Source organism: Thermomyces dupontii, assembly GCF_041956625.1.
Source record: "Thermomyces dupontii strain NRRL 2155 unplaced genomic scaffold VTN31scaffold_3, whole genome shotgun sequence".
NCBI classification, from domain to species: domain Eukaryota; kingdom Fungi; phylum Ascomycota; class Eurotiomycetes; order Eurotiales; family Trichocomaceae; genus Thermomyces; species Thermomyces dupontii.
In genome coordinates this window covers 785,517-804,154 of record NW_027192309.1, presented here as the reverse complement: position 1 = coordinate 804,154, position 18,638 = coordinate 785,517, and the positions used below count along the sequence as shown (strand labels likewise).

General features: G+C 51.6%; 4 protein-coding genes across 4 annotated transcripts; 1 reads left to right on the top strand and 3 right to left on the bottom strand.

Moving 5' to 3' along the window:
- Nucleotides 1-1,419: 1,419 nt before the first annotated feature.
- Nucleotides 1,420-1,899, top strand: VTN31DRAFT_3740 (uncharacterized protein; the record flags this gene model as incomplete). The annotated part of the gene is made up of 1 exon (XM_069404053.1): nucleotides 1,420-1,899. The coding sequence occupies one exon, from the start codon at nucleotides 1,420-1,422 to the stop codon at nucleotides 1,897-1,899; it is 480 nt and encodes a 159-aa protein (XP_069261065.1).
- A 906-nt stretch (nucleotides 1,900-2,805) lies between these two features.
- VTN31DRAFT_3739 (uncharacterized protein) lies at nucleotides 2,806-3,161 on the bottom strand (the record flags this gene model as incomplete). Its single annotated transcript, XM_069404051.1, has 2 exons — nucleotides 2,806-2,895; nucleotides 2,964-3,161. 2 exons carry the CDS (start codon nucleotides 3,159-3,161, stop codon nucleotides 2,806-2,808), a joined length of 288 nt encoding a protein of 95 aa, XP_069261064.1.
- Nucleotides 3,162-8,977: 5,816 nt separating this feature from the next.
- Nucleotides 8,978-10,060, bottom strand: VTN31DRAFT_3738 (uncharacterized protein; the record flags this gene model as incomplete). The annotated part of the gene is made up of 2 exons (XM_069404050.1): nucleotides 8,978-9,976; nucleotides 10,028-10,060. The coding sequence occupies 2 exons, from the start codon at nucleotides 10,058-10,060 to the stop codon at nucleotides 8,978-8,980; spliced, it is 1,032 nt and encodes a 343-aa protein (XP_069261063.1).
- A 3,666-nt stretch (nucleotides 10,061-13,726) lies between these two features.
- On the bottom strand, nucleotides 13,727-14,203 carry VTN31DRAFT_3737 (uncharacterized protein; the record flags this gene model as incomplete). Its single annotated transcript, XM_069404049.1, has 1 exon — nucleotides 13,727-14,203. The coding sequence occupies one exon, from the start codon at nucleotides 14,201-14,203 to the stop codon at nucleotides 13,727-13,729; it is 477 nt and encodes a 158-aa protein (XP_069261062.1).
- Nucleotides 14,204-18,638: the final 4,435 nt, after the last annotated feature.

The following is an 18,638-nucleotide window of genomic DNA, read 5'->3' as shown; positions in this document are numbered from 1 at the left end:
CAGGCAATTTTTCCCGAAGGGATATCAGTGACAGAGTTCGGCTTGGTGGACAGTCCGATCAAGTTGATGCCGATACACTTTCAGCACCATGGTAGCTCCGTCCCAGTCCTCGTTTCCCGCCCTATCATCCCTTGCGCGCGGCCGCACGATCTCGTGATCGACAGAACGCCGAAGTAGAAGTGGTATCCGGCAATTCTGCTTCTACCCTATGCCATAAGCAAGTTTGACAGAACCGAGATTGGAAGTTGAATCACATCGGTACTACCCATTTCAGGATCACCAGAAGCTGCCATCACGATGGATTTCTGCGCAATAGTGTCAGGATGGGCCTCGAAACGTCAATCAGAACCCCACGGACTCTTCTGTCGCCGATCTCTAAGACCAGTCATCGCCAAAAGAAACTCCTATTTCTGGGTCGGTCAATACCTCCTCACCGTCGATCACGACGATATTCGCCTTTCTCGCCATGTCCATGCTTTGGCAACCAGTCCAGGCCACTCTCTGAATGGTTCTCGTCTTTTGTCTTCGAAAGAATTCAATAGTAACTTGTATCATTACCCTCGCGAGAAATGTAGATCGCATCAACCTTCTGGAGACGGTGTCTGGAGAAGCTACTGTCAGCATGCACCTCATCAGCACATGCGATATGGAAGATTCAAAATACCCTGACATACAGAGAGCACCACTCCGCGCTCTGACTCGTCTTGAACGGGTTCCTGAGGAGATTGTCCAGTATGCTCGATGCGCTTGGTCGTCCAGACTCGGGATGTTTTATAGAAAGCATGCGACGCATTGAACTTTGCGGTGGCAACTTTCGGGAAGGCCGAGCCTTTGCATTGTGTCGGAGACAGGCACTTGATTCATGTCTTTCATGATGATTGTAGGCGATGTCTTGTTCGCACAGCTTTGTACTGAACTACGAGGGGGAGGTTCTGGTCGAGGTGAGCTCCGAAGGTGCACATCTCGGACGCAGCAGGGCCATAATACTAAGTCAAGTATTGCTTCGCCTCATTGAATGATGCATGAGTTAACTAGGCTACTGAAGAGCAGTACTCCAGAGTTCAATTTGATCCGGATAAGTATGATAACGAATGCGCACTCAAATACTCTTAATGCTGCAGCTGCAGCTGTTGTTGCAGATCATTGGTAGGTGATCGATCCATTGCCAGGCAACCTGACCATCTCACAGTAAGGTCACATATTCCGATCAAAGGCCAGTACATTTCCCTCAGAAATCTGCAGGTTGTCAGTTCCCTGAACTAACGAAGTGAGCGTAAGGGTGTGTGTGTTTCTATTTAGCGTCCAGGGTCAGGCCCTTAATGGGCACGCGACATGAGCCCGTGTCGGGCTATGGGACGGGCGGAGTGATTAGGTACGGCCTATCTGTGACTATATATGCATACACATAAGTCATAAATAATGTATAAGGTGGCGCGCAGATGCTGCATCGGCTGTGGCCTATATTCTTGCGCAATGCCGGAATTCTCACCGATCCAGCCCATGTCCCGGGTTCCTTATCCCGCGGTGTTGCAGTCCGTAGTTTTCCCTGGAGTAGCCACCAACCTCCAAGTCCATGTGATGGGTGGGCGTAGAGGAAAAACCTCCACGAGCATCGATCATGGTATCTTTCGTGGGAAGGTAGTGGTCGTCTCCTCCGGAGGCCCGATCGTAGGTTTCGGAGTGGCCGCCGCCGTAGAGACGTCATCAGGCAACTCGTTCAGTCAGTTTTCTGTCGATGACGTGTCAAGAAGCGTCAGAATCTGTTCGATGCAGGCCGCTCTCTTTTGTTGTTGGCTTGTCACGCTCGACACAAATCCAGTTCAACCGACGCAAGGGGTCCCTGGAGCGAGGCTCGACAGGGGACTCACTGAGAGCCTATATTGGCCGCTCTGCTCTTAGCCATCACCAGAAGGTGATGTTACCAGGCTGCACCACGAGGAGGTAGCAGAGTCGGACTTCGCAGCCCTGAGTGAAACGGTCCGAAGGCCACGCGAGGACGGGGCCAAGCGTTTGGCGGGCAAATCGGAGCATCACGTGAGTTCCAAGTAGGTTATTTGCAGTCAAAAGGGAGACGCGCGGCTGTCGCGCGCATGCCCTGAAACGAACCGAGCCTTGCCGTTTTGGGCAAAGATTAATAACTACCTACCTAGGTAAATATTCGTAGTCAGCGCGGTCGAGGAATAGTTGAGCAGCAACTCCCTACAGACAAATGAAAAAAACCTCTACGGACAAAACCTATCAGGGGATTGAAGGAAAAAAGAAGAAGAAGAAGGCAAAAAAAAAAAAAGGAGTACCGGAATGGGTCGTTTCTCTGAGTCAACAGTCACGGTTATGGTATCCTCTGCCTCCAGTCATGTGGAAGAGGGCATACTAGAAAGGACTTGCAGGAATGAAAAAGAAATGGACGAATAACTAATGTACTGCTTAGAACCATTTTAGATGGATGACTTCTCACACTCTCATTAGATGTTTCTAACCACAGAGCCACAGACATTTGCAGTACAATTTTGGGCTCCTCCATTGCTATTAACGTGGACGGCTCGGACCTTGAGAGCAAGAGGCCGAGCCGCCGAGGCTACACGAACAACTTGTCCAGGCACGACAGGAGAGATTGTCCGTCAGTTCTCGGGACGCTGGGCGTAGACAACATAGCTGCGGATGATATTTGTGGTTAGTTGTCTATTGTATAGCAAAGCCGGATAATAGCTACGGGGACACTCACAAGTCGAACATCATGTGAATGTCACGGTTCCGGCCGTCGGCGCGGGCCTTGTTGTTGGCAAGGACAATGACTTCCTCATTGGTTCAATTCTTGAACCGCGTCAGAGGTGCCATGGCTCCGGCCTCAAAGCCGTTCGCTTCGGCCTGGGTCTGGTTCCAGGCGCCGACTTTCTTCTGTCTAAAAGGTCAGTACTGGAGTGTTATTATTCATTCACCGTCTGGGAACAAAGGGGATAACTGACAAGATGGGGATCCTTTGGCCAAACGCCGTAGGGAAGCACAAACTTCTCCACATGGATGTTCACGAACCCGGCCTCCTTGAACCATTGCTCCAACTTGGGCCCGGGACGCACCTCATAACCAGCATCCTCGAACGCCCCGTAGATTTCGTCGTAGTATTGTTGGAGCGCGGTGCCGTTGAGACTGCCGTCTGGAGACATGGGATAGCCGTCCAAGTCCTGGAATTCAACCCAGCCGCCGGGCTTTACTGATCTGTTTGTTTTTAGAGAGTCAAAGAAAACGGTGAAGTTTTGTTGGCTAACCGATAGCACTGCTCGATCAACTTCCCGAAATCCTTGATCGAGCCAGCAAGGTATCGCGCGTGGATGAAGTCAAAGGGGTCGCTTTCATATGCCCACTCCGACTCGATGTCATCCACAAGGAATTTCACATTCGGAGGAACCCTGCAAATCCCCGTCAGTCGAGCGACTTGGCTACAAAATCTTAGGCCAGACTGACATAGTCGGTTGGATCGGGCTCAAATCACAGCCGATTACCTGGCACGGCCAACATCCCGTCTCAGCATTCCGTCCATCTGGGATCGCTCCCCTTAGTGTTCCTTACCTCGGCCTCGGGATGTTGGTCCGCTTCAGTGAGTCAGCATCCGGGATCACCAATACCAACGAGCACTCTTACCGAAATCAATTGCCCAGATACCTGTCCCAGTCCCCAGATCAATTACCCGCTGGGGGTTCTTGATCGGGGCCAGATAGAGCTTCCGGTGCATTAGCGTGAGACAAAGTTCATGAAAAATGTCCAGGCGGTCATTTTCTGTTTCGTCGTTAGGGAGCAGATACGCTACGAAATAACGATTAGCTTGCAGATCTTGGATGGTCAGGCAAGAAGCAAGTCTTACACCCATCGCGGAATTTATGATATCGTCGGCCATTCTCATGGCGATAATCAAGCACCGATGATATCAGCGATGCACTGTACGACGACCTGTATGTTGACGAACATGCGTGAGCATGCTTATGGGATCCAGAGCGCCATAGCGTCACATTACATACAGTTCATCGCCATATGAAGAGTCATTGTCATACTGAGACTCCAGTTAGCAATGCATTCTGGTGTACCGCAATGGAGAGCTCTCGTACCGAGGTGTCCACTTCAACGTTTGCCGGGGCATTGTTGGTGGTGGTTGTTTGTTCCTGAGCAGATGGTTCCGTCATGGTGGAATAATCTCTGTTGAATTCCAGGAAAGTCAATGACTGATCACACGTTCAACAATTCAAAACATTGAAGTTCGTGTTTTGGATGCAGGACCCTTTCAAACAGTTCCCAAGAGCTGATCTCAACAGCCAAAATGTCTTTGTAAGTTGCCCTTCTGTGACCAGCGGTCGCTGCCCCAGATCAATATTAATTAATGTGCGCAAGTGGATAACCTACATACCTGCGGACCAGGATGCTCACTTTAGATCTCCGACAGCGTTGCTGCACCTCTGCCAAAAAGGTAACAGTGGCACCGCATGGGGTATATTGTGACAGGGGTGTCTTTAGATTTAAACACTCTTACTGTACCGGGTTTGCCCTCTCCACCGACTGAGTCAACATGGACTCCATAGTACAGTACTTGAAGGAAGGAGTAGCTACTCCAGGGAGCAAAGACACCAACTGATCAGGGACCAGGGACATGGATTTGGGTCGGGGAGAATTCCGGTCACGAAGAACTGAGCACTGTCAGTGGCCTCTGGAAACGGCCGTACGTCGGGAAGATTGGGTTGACAGGAGGCGTCTCCATACTCGCATACTATGCTTGAGCTGCGGTAGAGGACGGAGATTCTTGTTGATGGCGAGTGATGGTACGGAGTAGGCCTACTAGTGTACGAGTAATCTCTTTGTGATCGGGAGTTGGGGAAATCCAACGTAAGTGAGCGTCAGTTGAGCCAGTCGAGCATTGTTAGCATTCAATGGGCTCGAGGTCTGGATTGGTGTGCACATCGCCCCAGCCCTTTGCAAATAGTCACTCCTGCCAATCATCGCCGCCGGATCGAGATCCCCCTGCTTCCCCGACGGCCCGCTCCGTTCGAACTCCGAACGGTGTCGGACGCATAATCGGGTAGGGAGCGGTCGACGAAGGTACCCTTGCTCACGGGTTCGACGTTCGGTTTGGAGCCGTTTCCTGATGAGCAGCACGCACCCGACGTGAGTCGACCCGTGATTTGGTTTCAGAGCGCGGGCCAGAGAGGTTTGGCAGGACTTGCAGGATTGCAGGGGTTTCACGGTGCGGCTGTATGTGCCGCATTTCGACATTAAATTGGATGAAGATACATTTCCCTACGACCTCCACTGTGTAATTCAAGTAGGTCGTCGTTGGGATACCAGACCCTACCTAGCGTTGGAGACACAGTTGAGGTTGACGTATTTATGATCGGTGTTCAAGAATGAGGAGGCTGGTTATCACCGCTGGTGCCTGGTGGCTATCATGCAAGTGAGGCACCACCGAGGGCATTGTAGGAGTAGAGTATGAGGAGACAGACAGAGTAGCATGATGGACAGCAAAGGACGGTTGAAAGCACTACAGTCAATAAACCTGTAGCATGTAAAGGGACGTCTTCGGCTGTGTTCATTTACTCAAAAGAACAAGATTGTGACCGACAAAGCAGGAAGATGACTTAGCTAGTATTGCTCTTTGGGATTGTATGGTAGCACCTTTTCGTAGCGAGTCTTCTTGGGCGGAATCCCTGAGATACGAACAGTATGACGGTAGGGGCAGCGACGTTCCCATATATAGTGATAGTATAGTTGAGTTTATGGTCCCGTGGGGATCGCGATCGGCAGGCGTAGGTACTGTACTTCAAGTGAAGGTAGGACGGCGAGATGCCGCTTGGGCCATGACTTTGAGAGTCGACTGAAAGTAGCGACTTAGCAAGCAACTGATTTTCGCGTACGTATCAACGAGGAAGATCATTCTGCTGAGACAAGCAAGGAACGGACGGATGAAACTTGGTAATCACTCTGTAGGAAGTACATCTCTCCTTTGACCATTCATTTACGTATCTACATAGAAATGGACAAGTTTGAGGGCTTCAGATCAGAAAAGCGACTTGACCACCAACCATAACTGTACCTCTGGTCTGGGCCTTGATCGGATTTCAGGGTCGTTAGTATGCGCACTCATGAAAGATAATTGAAGGGAGGGAGTATCCGAGACGAATCCTTGAACGAAATGCTCCGCCATGGAAGAAGCCGTGCGGCAGACTTCTGAAAGCAGCAACAGTTCACTATTCTGATGGCCTCTGATCTGTTGCACAATTCTTGACGCTGCTCGTTCGGTCCTCGCGCGGCATTCGGACCCTTTCACTCACTTCGTTCGTTTCAGACCACAGGGAGAAGTACTCGCATTCATCCTCCAGAGAAAAACTCCTCATGTCACGCTGTCCCAACGTTCAAGTTGTCAGTCAAACACGTCACCATCACCAGGATGTTGAGTTTTGGCAGGTTATGGCACATCCAGCAAGTATGAGGTAGTGACACGAGTGGTCTTGACCAACAGACGGATGTCAGATGCTTGACTCTGGTCACGCTTGTAAGTACAACACGGAGGGAGTGACCGAGTGACCCCCTATTTATGAGGTACACAGACTAGGCAAAAGCAACATACAATAGACAAAAGGACGACAGGTAACACAAGACAAAGAAACCTGAAGAATATGCGCGATTCACCAAACAATCAACACCCTCCCTTGATGAATCGCTTGGTTGCGTGTCAAATCGACCTTCATGCATCCCTTAGATCGCATCCGACAGGGACCTTGACTGTAATGGTTCAGCGCCCAGCGCGTCTCGAAGGGTCCAAGCACTTCCGGTAGTAAAACCTCGCGACTTTGAAGCACAGTTCTCAAGAAGACACAGCGTGGAACCCCAAAATTGCAAGTAGATGGGCGCCGATAGCCTTCCTTGAATGAAGAACCGGGTTACCACCAAAGGACGAAAGATCCTTTTCCCTGTCAACAGCAGACGAAGGAGCATCAAAGCACTTGAGCAAGATGTCTCTCAAGACACCACTGACGAGAGACATTGTCGTTCTGATAGCCCCAGCAGGTCAAACAACCCCTGGCCGGAACAGATCTCATCTCAAAGTCCTCAGGAACAATCTCCTCTGCAACGTGAATAGCTAACAATTCGTTCGACTCGCTTTCATGTACACCACGTCCCAATGGCGACTCCGACAATATCGGCCGATCTCTCATGATCATGACCATCAACTCACCCACTGTTGACCTCGATTTTTTATGGTTCATCGTGAATCACAGGCGCACTCGGACTTTCTAATTCCACATTGGTGTCACTCAATGTCCAACTTAACTGGTGAAGCTTGCTCGCTTTCTTTCTCAACTTCTGGTTTATCTCACCATCGCTGCCGCGCTCGAGGCGGCGGAATCGGGAACGGGGCCTGACTGTTCACCATTTTCGGAATGAAAGTAGCGAGGCGGTCCATCACCAAACGGTCGATATCGGCATGGTCGTTGTTGAGGTTTGGAAGCAGAGACCCGGTCAAAGGACGCGCCTCGCGTCCATAGTCATCAGCTGCGGTTAGTTCGAAAGTGACATCAGCGGCCGCCTGGAGGTCGTTCTCAAAGTTGCTCACGTCGAGGTCATGAGCATAGCCTTCGTGCTCATGAGAGTCTGAGGCATATGGATGACCGAGTCTGCGAGATCGGATGGAATGAATCCGTAATGCCATTCATCGAAAGCAGCGTGGTTGATACGCACGCCCAAGCGCTTATACAGCTCGTTATTGTTGACCAGATACTCGACGGCCCGTACAACGGCCACTCTGCACACTCGGAGATACGGCTTCAGTGCGGACTCGTCAGGAGCGTCCTTGCTGAATCAGAAGATTTGAATATGCTTTGCGACTGTCAGGGAAGGGTCCGGCGGACTACTGAGCTGCGATTCTGGCCTTTTGGGGGGACGACGATGGCATGGCCACGCAGCGCCTGATACCCGACTGCGCAGGCGCGCAGATTCAGAAGGAGACTCTCTTCGACGATGGTCAAGTCTTGCAGCACCTGGAGCTGGACTTTGTCTCAACCAAGGCCTTTCCCCGGTCTTTCCGCTGAAGTCGACCGTCCAGATCGACAATTTCTCCAACGGCCGCACGCACAAGTTCCCTTGACCCCCGCCTTTGCTCGCCATTAAGGACTTTGATCATAGTTTATACCAAGTATTCATGGCCAATTGCAATCATGTCTCCAAAAAAGAGAAAAAAAAAAAAAAACAAAAAAAACAGACGGTGAGGCCCGCTTCGGCATGCGCGCCCCCGCGCGCGTCACCAGTTGGTTGATTTGGAGAGAAGTTTTGCAGTCGGCCAGTCGCTGGCTTGCTGCTCAAAAGAGTCTAAACACCGACCAATAATAAGGGAATGGTTACATGTTCACCCCATGTCGAGTAGGTACTTGTTACTTAGGCCTAATACGGAGTACTGTAAGTACCTAGGGCTCCGGCTCCAAACCCCATTTTCCTTTTTGGGTTAGACTGATCGTCTTGCAGACGAACAATTTCCCTTCACTTGACATCCTTGAATCTAGGAGTTTGATCGGCCTTGATGCAGGCTGGTCAGGTACTCAGCACATACAAACAAAATCGCACGAAACGAGACTCGTCCAGATGCTCAGACCTCGACGATTAGAAGCTCAAATTCCACACGCAATCCCCCATTCGCCGCTGTTCTAACCTTCCCCCCATCGAACCCGAGCAGGACACCTCGATACAACCGCACGTTTTGTGCGTGTGTTGAGGTGGAGCGGATGCTGAATGGGATATCATTCTATACTCAGAGGGTATGGAATGATAAGACGAGGATTGCAAGAGAAAGTCTTAAGGGCCTTCATAGTTCATGTCCTCTTTCGGCCGGATCTGCAGATCTGGGAAGTAGATTCTACTACGAGGGGATGACTCCTTGAGCCCTACATTTGTATCGAATTATTTCCGGTGTACCAATACAGTGATAGCGTTAGGGTATATGTTCAAGTCATAGCTTGCTGGAGGTATCCGAGATGCGGACCACGACCTTCCCCCACGTATCCCTTGTTCCAAGAGCCCGCAGCGCATTCGGCACGCTTTCCAGGCCAACAAATTGACGATCAGAAAAGACCGTACTGCGGAACTTTCCGCGGGAGATGAGATCAAAGATGCCCTGCCAAACCGCGGTGACGGTTTCGGGCTCGTGATTGATATACTGACCCCAATGCACGCCGACGAGGCTGACATTCTTGAGCAAGACGCGGTTCACCGCGACTTTCTCAATCTTGCCCGCCGCGAACCCGATGACGAGCAGTCGCGCGTTCCACGCAACGCACTTCAGGCTCTTCTCGATGAGGCCGACGGGATCAAAGACCACGTCGACCCCGGCCTGGCCATTGCCGGCGGGCCTGTGCTTGCGGCACAACTGTCGGACCTGCTCTGGCCAGTCGGCCGCCCGGTAGTCGATTGTAAAGTCGGCGCCAAAGTCGCGGGCGATCTGGCGCTTGCGCTCCGTACTCGCGGTAGCAATGACCGTCGCGCCCTTGGCTTTGGCAATTTGCACCGCGGCGAGGCCTACTCCGCCCGCCGCCGCATGAACGAGGACCCATTCACCGGGCTGGACGTTTGCGCGATGCACAATACCGCCGTACGAGGTCGGTGCGGTGATGAACAAACCAGCGGCATCCTCCAGACTCCAGCCGGACGGAATGGGCAGGAGGGCATGCTTCGGTGCGAGAATGTGCGTTGCATATGCTCCTTGATGTGCACCGAACACTCGATCGCCGACTCGGAACCGAGGGGGTGTCTTCGGCGCGGTGGGTGTTGCGATCACTATCCCTGCGAACTCCGCTCCCGCGATCCACGGAAATGGGGGCTGGTTCTGGTATTTGCCCTGGATTTGAAGCAAGTCGAAGAAGTTCGTCCCTGCTGCATGGACCTCGATCAAGTAGCAATCTGGTGACGGGGAGGGCGTGGGCAGTGTCGTGACTTTGAGGTCCAGAGGGGACTTGCAACTGTCAGCTCTCTGACCAAACACCTGAAGTAGATCAACCAGTACCTTGACGTATTCGCTAACTTGAATCGCACGCATGTTGTATAACAATGATATCAACACTATCAATTCGTTACTATGACATGGAAGAAGGTTGGTGTTCTTCAATGATGATCATTTGTATGCATATATACGGAGTACCTAGTACTCCGTTGTAGATAAACCTCGGATTTCAGGCCGACAGGCCGTAAAGATTCCGAGGTTCACTCTCCCAATTTTCCACTTCGATTCCCGTCTCCAACAAGCATTTAGGGAAATTCCAGAGCTAAGTGGTTAAACGCCAATCATCAGTGCGACATTTTGAGGCTTGGAAGCTCAAACACTGAATGCTGGGGGAAGAGTGTGATGGTTTGATGGCTCTCATTTTCCAGTCCAACCGTGTCACGTGATCTCAAAAGCAAGTGTTTTTATCGACCTCTACCGTTTCCTTCTCTTTCCCCCTTTGGCTTCACCTCTAGCAACCCTAACTCGGCCCTTCCAGCGCGGTTGTTTCCTGTTACTTGACTTCTCGGGTTCGCAGCCGTTACTGATTTCTGCTCTCGCATCTCCTGCGTCGTTGTTCGTCATGACAGTGTCCGTTGGACACTGTTCCAAATGTTTGCCTCCTTTGGATCCCGGCTCTCGCTCCCAGTGTTGTCACCCAGCCGCCCTTCTTCATCCCGGTCTTCTCGCCGCTTTGAGCCTCCCCCGGTCTCCGGTCTCCTGCTCCCTCCTTTCCGCCGCTCCTCCGTTTCTGCCTCTATACCTCCTAGCCCAATCGTCGTCAATGTCGCACTTCCGGCTGCTCCGGTTCACCGCCTCGATGCGTAGTGTTCATTGCCCGGAATGCCTTAGCTAGCGAGAGGCGCCAGGCCCGCGCTTTGCCCTCCTCTAGACAACCATGGGCGGTGGCTGACCCGGATAAATTAGAGTACCCCCTGTATTTGTCCCTTGAGTATGCTCTCTTCCACATGACAGAGGGCACAACCGCGACAGTCGCCTTCTTGGAACCACATTTCCTGGAGAAGAGAACTGGCCTACTATACTCACGATGAGGCGGATTTGAACGACGAAGTCGAAACTTTCCCGTGGAAACTACGCCAAAGTTGAATTGTGGAGGCTTGCCTCCATCTGTGCTGGAAATGAAGAAAGGTGCTCCTCTAATTCTCCTACGAAATCTGGATCCTCAACACGGGGCTCTGCAACGGGACGAAACTCACGCTTAACAACGCTTGTGCCCTGCAGGGTGTCTCGAGGTCAGGATCAACGGAGGTAGATTCGATGGCCAGGTACGATTACTCTACCGAGTCAAATTCACGAGCAACGATGGCGATCTACCATGCAAAATAACACGTCACCAATATCCAGCCCGACTAGCTTTCGCAATGACAATGAATACAGTCTTTGAAACATTATGAAGTCGATATACGGATGCCAGTCTTCACGCATGACATCTACACCCTATACACTAGGTATGGACGTCGTCTCTCGAGACACGCGTCAATAAGGCTGAGGCGAAGACCGAGTCATAAATGCTGCGTCGGATCATGCGGACCTCCAACTCGCGGACGCCACTACTCCCTCGTGATGAAAATGATGAACCAGTTGATCGGAGAGAGAGATTGGTCCACACAGGAGGTCGTCTCTCTTGCTCTTCGACCTACCGTTGCAGCACGGTAACCGGGAGGTGCTATATACTATTCGGGATTGAGTACGTTTGAAGCATGTCAACGGGAACATCAGCATCCAGGTTGCGGTTGTCATTTCGTGCTAGCGCAACTCGGTGCTCCTGACGGCCAGCAGCTCGTCAAGGAGCCGAGACCGGTCATATAACCTGAAGAAATATTTCCGCCGGCTTGCGCGCAGCAGATGGGTTAGGCTAAGGTTCTCCCAAAGAAATCGGGGCTTCCCCAACTAATCGGTGTCGATTCTACTTGCAATCCCGGAGCCTACGTTCCAACTGGAAAAGCAGCCAACTCGTTCACGACTGACACATGCAATGCTATCAAGTCTTCCAGTGAACCCTCTCTAAGGAGCGGAGTCATTTCGACAAGTTGAGGGTGGGAAAGCTCCGGATGCGAGAATCAGTTCCGGGGCGGGATCGGGTGCCTCAAGGAGCCGAGTATTGATGAGAAGACTGGCTACAGAGCTGTAGACATTACTGGCGTGTCCTTTGTGAAGACAACGTACGGAGTAGGGATCGTAAGGGGATGGAAGATGTCCGAGAGCCCTCGCCTGATCCGGTCTAGCGCGTCACCTGGCCTAGGGCTTGGCCCTGAGCGCACCTCATGTAGCTAGAGTTTTCCCCAGGAGAGAGAGTGTGTGTTTGAGAGAGGATGAGAGAGAGAGTGAGGGCGGCTTTCCTCTTTAATCCGATCCTAGCATAGCAGTCCTGTCAGGAGAGTTGCGAAAGCGACAACTTTTTCGAAACGGAGCGACGACAGGCTATAAGTTAAACTTTGTTTGTGGATCACATGATCCAGCCAAGCTAGGTTAAGACAAATGAGGAAATCGGGTAAGTAAACATTCACATGACCTGAGGTGCCCTACTCCGTGGACATGGCAGTTGATGCCAGAGGGGGAGAATCCAAGCAACAAGAAACCTAACCTACAGCAAACAGACCGACAGTAACCCAAAGCCAACATACCGGCGGACGGAATGTACATACCTCGACTCGAAGATTGCCAAAGATAGTAACTTATCGAGGAGGCCTGCAACACATAAAGACTCGAACCGAAACATGCAGATGGGACGAAACCAAGCAAACGGAACATCACTTGCCTCGAGCCATTTATTATTCACGAGGGGTTTTACAAAACGGCTACCGAGTACCTACATACTCCGGAGATCGGATCAGATAACTAACTGACTGGACAGCGAATACCTATAAGTTCAAGTAAGTATTCTCGATGATGACAACGGCATGGCTAGTAACTACCCTGTGCACTGGCAATGTTTTGTTACCTGTTGAGACTGTTTCTCAGACAGGACAAACAAAGGTGTCTAGTATTATTATTATTATCTGCCTTCTCGAGTACGGAGTATGCCGTGAGTAATGTACGAGCACATACCTAGGTACCGTTCTTCTTCACCACGTTCACAGCTGAATGTTGAACGTCTGAGGGGAGAAGAGAATTGGTATTTAAAACAAGAAAATTGTAAACATTTCTTTCCAACTTTTTTTTTTTTCTTCAACGTTTACTTGTTTTTCTAGGTGGCTGGTATCGTTTTGCATGATGATGAACCCCATGGGGTAGTTATGTGGTTGAGAGAGGGTTTGGCGGGTCATGACACATCCATTGTGGCGAGGAGTCGTTAATCAAATAGGTAGCTAAGGTAACTGCCTTGAGGAATTCCTCGACTGATAGCTGTACTTTGATGATGTCAACTGCTTTATTTTTCGCTCTCGAGTACGGAGTAAGGTATACAACACTTGGCCCGGGGGGGGGGGGGGGGGGTAGTAAAGGGAGTGACCCCTGGGTTCTTTAGATAGACGAGGTAAGAAACAATAAAAAACAGACAAGGGAATGTCAGGAAAATCACAAGATAACTAATATGTTTGAGGAATAGTTACATATGTGCGATTCATCGATATTCAACAGGGTACTACATAGTATGTATTCCAGGGACCGCGGGACCAGAGGGAAGAAACAACAACTACGCCTGCCCTGAGGACAGTGAATGGTATTATTGTATGGATGAATATTAAGATGCACACAAATCATTCACCGAACCCATCGCTGCACTAGGGGGATTCTGAGGTATTCACAGACCACCACCCAATTCAACGCCTCGCGACTGAACCTGCCGCCGCTGAGAAAATCAAGCCTATGTACAGAAAACAACAAAAGCCTAACCCAACCTCCTACTCCGTGAAGCAACCCCTGCCAGGTAATGATCAATATATACAAAATGACAAGGGTATCCAAAAAGATCGACACGGACGAGAAAACAAAAATAGATAGCCAAGAGAAAAGAAAATCTGTTATTGAGCGATGGGCCGTTGCATCATTTGCTCCTGGGGAGGATAGGAGTAGAGATTTGGCACGTATTGCTGCGGCGCAGAGGCTGCAGCTTGCGCGACCGCAGCGGCTTCTGCCTCCTTGCGTTTTCGATCCGAGATGGGCTTGCGCTGGCGCCCTTGTTGATTGACGCGCGGGTGCGCGGGGGCGTCGAATTGCGAGTAGATGGCGCGGCGCCATGGCCGGAGGTTGCCGAGGTCGCTCATATCCTGGAAGCCCGATTGGAAGGAAATGTCGGGCGTCATGGGCGTCATCTGGAAGCCCATCATGGAGGAGGCACTGAGCGATTGGGGGTAGTACGCCTGGGGCTGGGCCTGCTGGCCCGGGTTCTGGTGGTGGTGGTGGTGAACCATCTGCGGCTGGAACCAGCCATCCGCCGACACCATGCCCGGAGGGTTGGTGTCGGGCTGCATGAAATCGGTGGCCGACGGCCAGGACATGGACGGCGCGGGTTGCGGCAGGGACATGGACGACATGGCATAGTCATAGGACGGCATCATGGAGCTGGGCATGGGTAGCCCAGACTGTTGGATCTCGAAGACCTCGGGCGCGGTCGTCATTGGCTGCATCATGGCATAGGGATGATTCGGCTTATCCTGGAAGGACTGTTGTTGCGGCTGCTGCTGCTGCTGCTGCTGATGTTGTTGTTGATGTTGTTGCTGTGGTTGCATATCCGACATTGTGGTAGACGACGGAGTTGGCCAGGCCTGGGTCAGCTTGAGTTCCGATCCTGCCGATGCAGGGGGGCTAATCTCAATGATCTCCTCAGGCCTCTGGTCCTGCTGCGCGGGTGCAGATTGTGACTGTTCATGCAATTCCTGCGGTGTCCAATTTTGCGCGCGGTACCAATCTGCTGCTGCTGTTGTTGTTGTTGTTGTTGTTGACGCATGTGACTGCGGCTCGGCGGTCGCGACGTCCTTCCTCTCCGACAACTCGCCCTCTTCCTCTGCATTGTCCGCCTGCTCGCCCGCGGGCTTCTTTCGCGTTTGCCGCGACGGTTTGGTGACGCGCCATTTCTTTAATCGGCTGCGCAATTGCGTCTCACTGTGATTGTCAGTCAGCGCAATTGCACCCAGGCCTGGGGTGGGACCATCGATTTTTCGTACCTCGGATTGAAGTCCTCCGTGCGGATTTGCTTGATGACCTGCTTCAGGGGCCATTCCTCGTCCTTGTAAAGTCGCGCAATCAAGGACTTTTTCTTTTCCCACACATCCGACGGGATGGAGGTTTTCATTCTTCCGGCGGGAGACATATATATAGTTTGAGGATCTCGCGTCTGTCGGGCGGTATGTAGAAGTCTATCCACGGGATATCCAATGTCGGGTCAGTGATGGCATGTAATGGGAAGGATTGTGCGAAGTAATCAATGCCCGCAAGAGGTCGCGAGCAGGGTCAACTGGCAGAGGGGGAGTATGTAAACAAAATACCAAAAGAAGAGGGGGGAGGTGAAAGGCGCCGGAGCGGGACGGCCGGGCATTAAAAGAGCGACAGAAAAACCTCCCAAACACACACCGGCCGCAGGAGAGGAGAGGGGTGGGAGATCAAGCCAGCACTAGCAGCAGCAGCCAGCAGCACTAATTAGCCCTTTGCAGTGTCTCTCTCTGTGTGTGTGTGGTGGGTGGCTGACGGCGCTGGCACCACGCTAAGCCCAAAGAAGATCAATCCGTTCCCAACGTAATTCTCGAGCCATTGCCATTGGGCATCTCCGGGTCCACTCCCACTCCACACCCAGTGCGGTACTGAAGCCGACCCGGGCCGGCGCTAAAGAACGCTAATTGGCTGCGGGTCACCCGCAGGAGCTCCACTCTGTACGGTGATTACAGAAAGTTTATTCTAAGGTTATTGAGTTGCGATACAGTATGCTTACATACTCGTAGGTTATGTCGGAGTGTCTCTGCGAGTACGAGTACGAGTACGGAGTACACTCGGAGTCAGTATGTATGGAGATGGAGATCTCGCGGAGAATTCCTCGAGATGGAGAAGCTTGTCAATGGATGGAAAACTTTGCTTGCGTTCGGTTCAAGTTCGAGCTAACCTTCGTAAGGTTAGCCAAGATGACAGGATTCTTAAATCCTGCCGGTCTCTAACATGCTGGACGGAGTACATCGGATGAGTTTCAAGTCTCTGATCCTATGCATCTCCTGTAATATTCGATACCTAGGGAGGTACCTAAGGTACCTACCTACCTAGGTTAGGTACTTACGAGTACTCACTGCCTGATGTACCATGTAAGTACATCCACTGTGGTCACAGTCCAGTCACACCGATGTGAGATGTATACTCCATACAGTACTCCGTACAGTATCGGATGCCTCCGCGTCCAACCCTTTCCTGGAGGCCGGCCGTTGTCTCCGTTCCGCCGTTCCCAGCTGACAGGCTTGCGCTAAGCCTGTTCTAGTAGGTTCTCCGAGTGGCGCCCCGGCCCCAACGAATCACTGCCAGTCGGGGCACGCCCCGATCCACGGACGGGCCGGGAACCTACCAGATCTGGAGACATCGCCGAGGAAAGGCGATCGAGCCTCCGCGCCCCGCCACCTTGCCGGATTGGGTTTAGGGGTGTGCGTGGACAAGGGGCACGATCCAGTGCGTCGGTCTGCGGCGTGACCAGTTGACCACTGACAAGAGCGCGAGCATCGATCGGCGCGGCCAGGGAGCGTGGATGGCCGCAGCATGTCATGACGATCCTGATCGTCCGGACATGGGGAACCAGAGGCATGGAACAGCATTTCCTGTATGTATGTATGTACGGAGTACATTCCACCATCAAGTACAGAGTAAGTAGGTAGTTTCTGGAGGTTAACCTTCGTAAATTAAATGCGGCGGGCGTCATCGAAGGCCGGGATGTCGTGAGGAATGACGGATTGAACACGGCAGAGCAACTCCCAGTCGTCCATTGAGGGGTTCATTGCCCGGAATGCCTTAGCTAGCGAGAGGCGCCAGGCCCGCGCTTTGCCCTCCTCTAGACAACCATGGGCGGTGGCTGACCCGGATAAATTAGAGTACCCCCTGTATTTGTCCCTTGAGTATGCTCTCTTCCACATGACAGAGGGCACAACCGCGACAGTCGCCTTCTTGGAACCACATTTCCTGGAGAAGAGAACTGGCCTACTATACTCACGATGAGGCGGATTTGAACGACGAAGTCGAAACTTTCCCGTGGAAACTACGCCAAAGTTGAATTGTGGAGGCTTGCCTCCATCTGTGCTGGAAATGAAGAAAGGTGCTCCTCTAATTCTCCTACGAAATCTGGATCCTCAACACGGGGCTCTGCAACGGGACGAAACTCACGCTTAACAACGCTTGTGCCCTGCAGGGTGTCTCGAGGTCAGGATCAACGGAGGTAGATTCGATGGCCAGGTACGATTACTCTACCGAGTCAAATTCACGAGCAACGATGGCGATCTACCATGCAAAATAACACGTCACCAATATCCAGCCCGACTAGCTTTCGCAATGACAATGAATACAGTCTTTGAAACATTATGAAGTCGATATACGGATGCCAGTCTTCACGCATGACATCTACACCCTATACACTAGGTATGGACGTCGTCTAAACTCCCCGAGTCCAGGAGGCTGGGCCTGATGACGACGACCTCTGCACGGACAGCACGGCTTGTGTCAGGTCAGTTCGCCATCCCGGTTTGGGCCTGGAGACTCGGAGATTCAATGAATTCAATTAGTTAAATCAAATCCACAGCAAAAAGCAACGAGATTCCAGAATCTCTACTCTTCCGTCAGCCTTGCTCCGCTCCGCCTCGTGTTATCTTTAGTTCAACCCTAACATCTATCCTCCTAGAAGCTGGAGCTTGGAGCTAGGACAAATGGACATCGCTCAGAATGACTCGATCCGCCTGGCTGGGTCGCTGCTCCATCTGCGGTGGATAATATTGTTCCACGGGGGAATCCAGATGGAGATCATCGGGGTTTAACGACGAACTATTGATTTGTGTTTTGCTCTATGAGTACTCCTTAGGGTTAACCTATCCCTATTCTCCAACTCTCCATGCTCTCCGGACCAAAACTATCACCAACTTAACTTAGTCCAAGATTAGCGTTCGCGGCTCGCCCTTCCGATCCCGAGCGCGACTCCAGGATCCATCATGGCGAGGCCAGCAGCGGAGAATTTCGGTCATGTCATCCTTTTTTCCTGTCATCGACTACAGTAAGTAATTACTCATCAATCCTATTCCTGTTGGGGGTCACATGGCCTGCATAAGTAAGTACCTAGGCAGTTAGTGCATGTTCCAGAGTCAATCCATGCCGTTCTTGACCGACAATCTGGACGGAGTACGGACTTTTCTCCGGGGCCCGCTCCGACATCGGACACTCTTGACATTGGTCATGTGACTCACTCGGAATGATGGGCTAGCACTGCACTGCCAGGGCTTTGGTTCAATCGAGTGGATTCACGGCTGAAGAATAATACATAATACACTGTAGTAGATGACTTGGTTAGCCCATCCCTCAGCGCATAGCGAGAAGAAACTCGGATTGCCAGGACATTGTCCTGTCGTAGTACGAGTACGGAGGAGGCTGTACTCCGTACCTCAATGACTGCATTTGCAAAAGTCACTGTCATTGAAAGATTACGTACTTGACGAGTGTGAACAAA